Below are 9,573 nucleotides of genomic sequence, written 5' to 3'. Positions count from 1 at the left end.
GATGGGTGTGAGCTGAGGCAGGCCCCTTGCACACTCAGGATGAGATGTCCCCAAGCCTAGACGAGCAAGGAAGGCAAGGAGGGTGGTGGAGCCCTTTCTTTTCAACAGCTCGCGGTTGATTCTGATGCCCGAGTCAGTGGGCAGGACTTAAAGAGGCTTCCATTGTGACAAAAGGTGATAGAAGCTGGGGCCAGGCCACAATGGTGCCATGACAGAATAAAGACTCGGTTGCTAGGGTCAGGGAATAAAGAGGGGCAGGCTGGTGGAGGGGAGGTGGGGCCCTAGTGCTCAGCCCCCAGCTCCCCTACCCTCCCTGTCCCCTTAACCATCTGCGATGTCACCTCCCACCTGGACACCACCCCTCCAGGTCCAGGCTTGACTCTGGTCTCCACACACTTCAAGGGGGCCACCACCCTCCCCTTCCTGGGATCTCCGAGGATTCTGCTCTCCTCCAGCACCCATGGCCAGCAAGGATGGCGCCGCTCAGAAGCCCACCCTCTCCCCACCCCTGAAACCCACTCCTCACCCAGAGTCCTCAGACTCTAATGTCACCGTGGCCTTGATCGAAATCGGCTCCCTGCCCGCCTTCAGCTGGGGGCCCTTCCCTTCCCAGAAGAGAAGAGGCCATCAGGTCACAGATGGGCAGGACACGCAGAGGTTTGAAAGACTCCTGAAGGAAATTAAAGACGTCCTCAAAGGGATGGTGAGCTGTGAAGACAAGATCACAGATGCCGAGGAAAGCAGGATTTCCAAGGATGTGTCAGACCTTAAAGAAAAAATCCGAGGACTTGACAAGATGAATAAAATGCTGCTGAGAAACCTGCTTGTCACCCTGAATCCAGAGAAGGGGCAGAAGGCAATGAGAGCAGGGCTGGCGCTGCAAATCCAGAGCTCCGACGGCCCTGCACACGGCCCCGGGCGCCCGGAAGAGCAGAGGGCCCCCGGTGAGAAGGCAGAGGATGCCCCGCTGCGGGCTCCGGAGGAAGCTGCATGTCTCCGGCGCGGCATGGAGCAGCTACTCCAGGAGGCCGAGCACTGGAGCCGGCAGCAGACGGAGCTCAGCGAGCTGATAAGATCCTGCCAGGTGGCTCAGAAGGACCTAAGGGACACTCTTGACAACAGTGGAGGCGATGTCCAACGCCAAGCAAACGGGGACGTGGCAGCCAGGCGCGAGCTGGAGGAACAAGCGAGGAAGCTCAGCCGCGACACCTACTCCTTGCATGTGGTCGCAGCTCTGCTGGAGAACGAATGCCAAATCTTACAGCAGAGAGTGGAGATTCTGCGGGAGTTCCACCTCCACCAGCAGGGGACCCTGCCAGAGAGGCCGATTCCCATCAACCCCCAGCACCGGCAGAAGAATCAGAAGGCATGGGAGGCAGAGAAAGCTCTGCCCTCTAAGCAGGGGGCGTTTCAGAAGAAAGCCAGAGCCTACAGAAGCCTGGACGTGTGTCTCAGTAAGAAAGCACGGAACAACCGCTTCAACAATCATATTGCAAGGGCTCTTATGGGAAAAAAGAGACCAGTCAGTAGCCCAAGGTAGAAAATATGAAGACACAAGAAAAGGTGACTCCTTGAAAATCCACATCCACTACGTCCAACTTCAGTCATCAACCCAGGACAGAGCCTCTGGCTCGACCAAGAGAGGCTTGTAGAACAAGACACACACGTGTCTAATCCAGGACCTCAGTACCAACGCAACGGAACGGGACCACTATGTCAACACCAAGTTCATGACTTTTCACCTGGACCGTCTGCTTGGGTTTTATGGTTATATGATCGAGATCCTGTAACTCTTTACCCAAAAGTGAAAAGTTAAAGGCCCAATTAAGCGAAGCTCTAAATAAAACCAGACTGCAAAAGACAGCGATGTTTTTCTTTAATCGTTTTCTGAGGGGAGGGAAGTTTGGGTGGCAGGGGGCAGGGGGAGGGTGTATTTAATGCTGTAATTGTGATTTTTATTTTATTTCAAAGTCAGAATTACAGAGAGAAAGGGAGAGAGAAAATGGATCTTTTATCCATTGGTACACCCGCTAGATGTTTGCAAAGGACAGGGCTGGGCTAGGCCAAACCCAGGAGCCAGGAGCTTTATCCGGGTCTCCCAAATGGGTGGCAGGGGTCCCAACACTTGGGCCATCGTCAGCTGCTTTTCCCAGGCCATTAACAGGGAGCTAGATTGGAAGTGGGGAAGCCAGGACTCAAACTGGCACCCATATGGGATGGCAGCATCACAGGTGGCAGCTTTACCGGCTACACCACGATGCCAGCTCCAATCGTGATGTTTTAAAACTCCCTTTCTCAATATGTGTTTCCTTTTCCTGGTGCTCACTGAAGTGGGCAAAGCGATGCAGTAGAAGATACCGGCAAGCCACCCCGACAGTCATACTCCTCAGTTCACAAATCTCCCCATCTGCTGGCTCCGCTCTTCTTACTGTTCCCTCCTTGTGCCCAACTGAACTGTGGGTAGACTGGACAGCAGAGGCCTTTGGGGAGGGGCCCTCAGCCTGTTAGCAGGGACGATTTCCCCCACCCCTCCAGATCGGGGCAGCAGAGCTCCCCGGGGATTAAGGCAATAGCTGCCATTAAGGAACTAGATTTGTGCTTCCAAAAGACAGAGCAGGTGCACTTGACCTTATTCCTCTTACTAAGTAAGCTAGAAACCCTCTATCTTTTACACAGACAAATCTAAGAAAACTGTGAAATACGGCGCGGAGGAGGTGGGCTGGTCAGGGACCCTGGCACTTGAGGAATAGCCTGGGGTTGAGTTTCCTTGATTTCCTTTCTGCTGCTTCTATGTCCTGAGTGAAGTGACAAAAATGGCCCCCCAGCGAGCCTGCTTTCTCTCGTCAATCCAACAAGACAGGGTCTGACAAAAACTGCCCTTGTCCAGTCAGATGGCACACGGAAGACTGCATGCCCACCACCGTCTCCCATGCAGCAGGTACTGAGCACAAGCCTCGACTCCTCCCCTATTCCTCCAGGACGGTGCACAGGAGGCGGACGGGGAAGGCCAAGGGTTCGTCCTCCATCTGCTGGGAACAAGGTCAGGTCCTTGTACGCTGGAGAGGTCCTGTGGGGAGTCCAGACTTCTACCCCAGCCCCCTGCTGGCACAGCACCAGCAGAAGCCTACAAAAATAGAGACTTAATATGATCTAGGTTCTCAGAACACGCTGTTCAAGATGTTCAGGAGACAACAGAAAAACCATATCACACCAAGAACAAGGAAAATCACAGCGCGGCAGAGAAAAGACAGTTACCAGAGGACAAAACTGAGAGCACACAGACGCTGGAAATGACAAGACTTCTAAAGCAGGCCTCATGAAAATGCTTCATTGAGCAACTACAATCACACTTGAAACAAATGAGAAAGAAAGAGAAGCAGAGACAAAGAAGATATAAAGGAAACGTAGTGGCAATTGCAGAACTGAAAACCAGAATAAGTAACGGATTCGTTAGATGGTCAACAGAGGAATGTTGATGTCAAAGGAAAGATTCCATGACCTTGAAAGATAGAGCCACGGAAATCACCCGCTGTGAACAACAGAGAATACACTCAGCGAGAGTTTCAAGTACATGTGTAACAGAAGATCTAACACTGGGTTATCAGAGTCCCAAAAAGAGACAGAGTATGAGCTAAAAAAAAAAAAGTATGAAAAGAAACAATGGCTAAAACTCGTTTTTTAATATAGTAAAAGGTATAAATCTACAGACTCAAGACATTGAGTGAATGCCAAATAGTGCACACTCAAAGAAATTCAAAACCACATAACTGCATTTCTGAAACCCAAAGACAAAGCAAAAATCTCGAGAGCAGCTAGGGAGAAAGGACTCATTGGGTCAAGAGCTGTGGTTGTGCACTTCACATCAGAAGCCATGGAGGCCGGAGGAAGTGGATATTTTTCAAAAACAGAAAGAAAATAAATGAAATATCAACCAAATATGTTTTACCCAGTCAAAATATCCTTCAGGAAGGAAAACGAAATCAACAGGGGAAAGCTGAAAGAATCTGTCACCATCTGTCGGAAGAATCACATAAATCATTATTTTTTCTCATCAAGACATTGAACAATCCCAATAGCCCCAAACTCTGTTCTGCTCCTTTTCCATACAGAAATTTCACATGGGAAGTGCTAAAGAAATGACTGAAATGAGAAACAACATGACCAAGCCCACCACTTCCTCTGCCTAGGTGTTCATCCGCACTACATGAACGAATGCTGTCACTGTAGCTTTCCTAGCAAATGTGAAGTGGCTAATTCCACAGTTCCTAGGCTGGTTCCTACACAGATTCACAAGGGCACTGCAGGAGTGTTAGAGCTGTGGAGGAAGCACAGCAGTAGAGAACGCCACCCTTGAGGTGGTCCAGAGTTTCAACATTACACTGCACGTAACAGCACGCCAGAAGTGAAGTTTTCCATTGGTGACAAGGCCACCTCCCTCTGAAAGTGACTGGGAAACAGGGTCTTTGGCTGGCCAACCATATGCTCGGGAGAAGGAACCATTAATTTTGGAACGCTGTGGGGTATGGAGAAAATAATTTGTGTTTCTGCACAGTGAGGGCTTTCTGGGCAACTTTTATGAAAATCTGAGAGATCTTGGACTAAAAGCAAGCTCTAGCAGGGAACTTCCAACGGTACAGATGGTGAGAACGCTAGTGATTTACCTCATTTCAGAGATGAACACTTGCATTTCAAGGCAGGGTGAAGCTGGCAACCTCGGAGACAGCTCTGGGCTGTGCGGCTGGAGACGCCGGGCTTGTCTGGCCCGGGAGAGGTCTGTTTTCATCCCAACAGGTTGGAGTGAGAACTCGGGACGTTTCCATCTTGCCTTCCAGAAGCACAGGGGGCTTCCTTCCTCCTGGGAGGAGGGGAGGTCAGCTGTCCCTCTCTTCTGTGCAAATGCGCAGCCTCCCCTTCTCAGGAGTGTGCAGTTCGGCACAGGGGCATTACGTGTGGGGTGGCATCTGATCCTCATCACATCTCCCCAGGGATACAGACTGCGGCAAGGGGGCCTAGAGCCATCATTATTGTGTGTCTGATGCAAAAGCCTCATGCGTGCATCAGCACCAGGTGAAGATGAGCACTAAGAACCCATCAGGTGGGCACTTGTGCAATGTAAGGTGCCACTTAGGACATCTGCATCGCACATCAGAGTCCTGGGTTCAGGTCCCAGCCCCACTTCGGATTCAGCTTCTTGCTCATGCGCACCCTGGGAGTCAGCAATTATGGGCCAATTAATTCAGACCCTGCCACCCACACAGGAGATCTGGATTGAGTTCCTGGTCCTACCTTCAGTGCAGCCCCACTCCAGTCGTTATGGGCATTTTGGGAATCCACCAGTGGAGGGGTGCTCTCTCTCTGTATGTGTTTCTCTGTGCCTCTCAAATAAAAAAACAACAAGAAAACCTCATCAAGGATGATTGCAATCTCCACAAACAGCATCTACTATGAATGTGAGCATAGTGCACAAGACATTTTCCTACGTTGCAAGTACTGGAAGTACATCCTAAAACATGGTTCCCTACTCCAGAAGCCAACATTCTTTCCTGTGTTTGGAATGTGTATCACTTTACAAATAATCTAGATGCCAATCTATTACAGGCCTTAGTTACAGTAAAAAGAGAGGATCTCATTATGGCACAGCTAGTTAAGTCACTGCTTGCAATGCCAACAGCCCATAAATGATAGCAACCCATATTGAAATGCTAGTTTGTTTTTAAATTAAAAACATTTTTTAAAAAGAGAATTACAGAGAGGTAGAAAGAGAGAAAGAGAGAGACACACAGAGAAAGAAAGAGAGAGATCTTCCATCTATTGGTTCACTCTTCAAATGGCCATAACTGCCAGAGCTGAGCCAATCTGAAGCCAGGAGCCAAGAGCTTCTTCTAGGTCTCCCTCATGGGTGCAGGGGCTCAAGGACTTGGGCCATCCTCCACTACTTGTTCTTGGCAATGAATTCTCTTCAGTAGAGAGTGTAAGATCCCAAGGCTGACTTGTTGGGTGCCACTGCGAAGCCATGGCATCTTCATGGGCAAGTGAAGCACGTTCAAGATGACATGTTAAGACTTCAGTAAGAAAAAGCACCTCCTTTGATCATTGCAATAAATGCCCAGAAACCAGAAACCACAACACAGTCTTGTTTTTTTTCAATGGTTTCTTCCTCTGTAACTGCTGAGTGGCATAAACGCACCAAGTGTAGCTGCCAGTACACTGAGAGGTCTCTGGATGGTCTCCAGTTCTTAGCTTTTCTTTTTTAGAGATTTATCTACTATTTACTTAGCTTTTTATTTTTAAAGATTTTTATTTATTTGACAGGTAGAGTTACAGACAGTGAGGAGAGAGACAGAGAGAAAGGTCTTCCTTCCACTGGTTCACTCCCCTAATGGCCACTACAGCCGGCGCTGCGCCAGTCCGAAGCCAGGAGCCAGGTGCTTCCTCCTGGTCTCCCATGCGGGTGCAGGGTCCAAGCACTTGGGCCATCCTCCACTGCACTTCTAGGCCACAGCAGAAAGCTGGCCTGGAAGAGAAGCAACCAGGACTAGAACCAGCGCCCATATGGGATGCCGGCGCCGCAGGTGGAAGATTAACCTAGTGCACCATAGCGCCAGCCCCTTACTTAGTTTTTTAAAAAAGATTTAGTTTATTTATTTGAAGGAGAGAGAGAGGAAGAGGGAGGGAGGGAGAGAGACATCTTCCATCTGCTAGTTTACTACCCAAATGGCTGAGACTGTCAGGCTGGGCCAGGCTGCAGCCAGGAGCCAGGAGCTCCACACAGGTCTCCTGTGATGGTGGCAGGGACTCAAGCACCTGTTGGCTTCTCATGCACAAGTAGCAGAGAGCTGGAACGGAACTGAAGCAGCCGGGACTTGATCAAGCACCCATATGGGATGCCAGCCTTGCAGGTGGCAGCTTAAACCCTTGCGCCACGTTTGCCTCAGTTTTTAGTTTTTATAAATAAAATTGCTACAAATGTGTATGTAGTTTTTCTTTTAAAAATGTTTTATTTAAGGGCTGGCGCTGTGGCACAGCAGGTTAAAGCCCTGGCCTGAAGCGCCGGTATCCCACATGGGCACTGGTTCTAATCCTGGCTGCTCCACTTCCGATCCAGCTCTCTGCTATGACCTGGTAAAGCAGTAGAAGATGGCCCAAGTCCTTGGGCCACTGCACCTGCGTGGGAGACCTAGAAGAAGCTCCTGGCTCTTGGCTTCAGATCGGCGCAGCTCTGGGTGCTGCAGTCATCTGGGGAGTGAACCAGCAGATGGAAGACCTCTCTCTGTCTCTGTCTCTGTCTCTGTCTCTCTCTCTCTGTCTCTACCTCCATCTGTAACTCTGTCTTTCAAATAAATGAAATAAATCTTAAAAAAAAAAAATTAAGGCAGAGAAACAGAGAGACCAGATAGAGATCTTCCCTCTGCTGGTTAGCTCCCTTATACCTGTACAGGGCTGAACCAGGCCACAGCCAGGGCTGGGAATTCATTGCGGTTCTCCCATTGGGTGGCAGGGAACTAAGGCATCACCTGCTGCCCCCAGGGGTGCCCTTAGCAGGAAGGTCAAGTCGGGGGCCTGAGGCAGGATCTGAATGAAGGCACTGAGGTAGGACACAGGCATCTTGGCCACCAGGTTAAATCCACACTCCCCAAGGTGTCACTTTCATGATGTCACACCAGGGGTCCACACTATCAGCGTGGTTTGTGACTGTTGCTGTTGACCTTGGGCACCTCATTTTCCACCGGGAACAGTGACCCCTGATCACTTCATGCCATGCTCTGTGGAAGGAAGTCACCGCGCACCCACACTTTCACCGGGACATTGGCCCACCTCTCTGACTGCGAATTGGTAGCAGTCAACACACCAGGGCGACTCACAGCCTGGCTGGAACACTGTCACTTAACGCCTGAGTGAGCTTAGAGAAAGTTTCCATTCAAAACAGCTCAGAGGTGAGTCACGACAAAAAATACCCGTGAATTCTTTATTTCCGAAAGGGCCAAATGTAGTAAAACACACTTCCCCCAGAACCACGTGCACGTCGATCTACCTGTTCTTAGTTTTGTTTTTTGGGGTCTTGCAGCGAGTGCACCAGCATCACTGACAGGCAACGCTCAGATTCAGGTCAGCAAACCACAGATGTTTATTATTTAAGTCACAGCTAGTCCTACCTGTGACCCAAAGGAAAAGCCAATTTTTCCTAAGTTTTCATTAACTGTTTAGCTACCTGGAAGACACTAACGTGTTAATTATTCTTCTGCTATCTTGTTTCCTGACCCCACGGTCTTTGCACTGTTGGATGGACTCATGGAGGACTTACCTCTGTCACTCTCTCCAAGGACGTCCGGCGAGCGCTTTGCACACATTGCGGATATGGCTGTGCTTAGAGCATCCAAAAAGCAGCTCCAACAAGAACAGACAGTAAAGAGCAGCACCTGGCACTAGAGGACAGTGGCCTATCAGCTGAGGGTCTTCCCATGAGCAACTTTTTTCCTGCTTAACCAACAACCATCTCAGCACCAGGAACAACTGCTGATGTGTGGAGCCATCCAGACTGAAATTCCGGAGGCAGGATCTGTAAAGGGACAAGGAGCAGGTGCTTGGAATGAGCAGCTGCATGCTGGCAGCTAATGCCTGTAACCAGTGGTGGGGATTGCCTGGGCTCCGTCTCAGGCCGCTCAGGCTTCTGTGACACAATGCCACAGGCCTGGCAGCTGATACACAGCGGTGTGTTTTTCTCACAGATCAGAAGAAGGGGGGAGGTCCGTGAGCAGGGCACCAGCAGACCCGGTGTGTGCTGGGTTTTCTGGCCTCCAGACAGTGCCTCCCTGGTGAGTCCTCACATGGGGAAAGTGAGGCGCGAGCTCCCCTTGGGCGGACTTTATCAGCAAGTGCTGGCACTCATGTGAGTTCTACCTTGGTGACCGGATCACCGTCACAAAGCCCGCACCACCTTGGCTTCTGTGTAGGAATCTGGGGCCATGGGGACGCAAATCTTGGGACCATGGCCCAGTTTTGGATCACCGCTGCTCATAACCTTAGCAGAAAGAGAGGAAAGATCTCCTGGGGTTGTCGTTGGATTACCATTTGATTTCCAGGTGGGGGTAAAAACTGAAAAGGGAATGTCCCTTTTGGTGCCTGTTTTGCCAAAGCTAAAGTGACATACTTATTAGAAATTGGAGGATTATTTTTGTTTTGTTTTGTTTTTTGACAAGCAGAGTTAGACAGTGAGAGAGAGAAAGGTCTTCCTTCCGTTGGTTCAACCCCCAGATGGCTGCTACGGCCGGCGCGCTGCACCAATCTGAAGCCAGGAGCCAGGTGCTTCCTCCTGGTCTCCCATGCAGGTGCAGGGGCCCAAGCACTTGGGCCATCCTCCACTGCCTTCCCGGGCCACAGCAGAGAGCTGGCCTGGAAGAGGAGCAACCGGGACAGAATCCGGCACCCCAACTGGGACTAGAACCTGGTGTGCCAGCGCCGCAGCCGGAGGATTAGCCTAGTGAGCCTCTGCGCCGGCCAGAAATCGGAGGATATTTTTACAACTTGAATGAGCTTGGCCTTTCAACCAAAGTCATTGAGACTAGGACAAGTGGG

At 50.3% G+C, this 9,573-nt stretch overlaps 1 protein-coding gene and 1 long non-coding RNA gene across 2 annotated transcripts in view; one reads left to right on the top strand and one right to left on the bottom strand.

Moving 5' to 3' along the window:
* The first annotated feature begins 460 nt into the window (after positions 1–460).
* On the top strand, positions 461–1,540 carry SPZ1 (spermatogenic leucine zipper 1). Its single transcript, XM_062211964.1, has one exon. It carries the CDS (start codon positions 461–463, stop codon positions 1,538–1,540), a length of 1,080 nt encoding a protein of 359 aa, XP_062067948.1.
* A 3,128-nt stretch (positions 1,541–4,668) lies between these two features.
* LOC133774630 (uncharacterized) overlaps positions 4,669–9,573 on the bottom strand; it is a 53,366-nt gene continuing 48,461 nt past the window's right edge. The window contains exons 3-4 of the long non-coding RNA XR_009868104.1: positions 5,287–5,375; positions 4,669–4,855 (exon numbers count right to left, since the gene is read on the bottom strand). This is a non-coding gene — a long non-coding RNA (uncharacterized LOC133774630). The remainder of the gene's footprint in view (positions 4,856–5,286; positions 5,376–9,573) is intronic.

Source organism: Lepus europaeus, chromosome 15 (assembly GCF_033115175.1).
Source record: "Lepus europaeus isolate LE1 chromosome 15, mLepTim1.pri, whole genome shotgun sequence".
NCBI lineage: Eukaryota > Metazoa > Chordata > Mammalia > Lagomorpha > Leporidae > Lepus > Lepus europaeus.
This window is presented reverse-complemented; position numbering and strand designations above follow the sequence as displayed.

Excerpts from the sequence above, each read along its gene's own strand:
- SPZ1 (XM_062211964.1), top strand. The coding sequence starts at position 461 with ATGGCCAGCAAGGATGGCGCCGCTCAGAAGCCCACCCTCTCCCCACCC.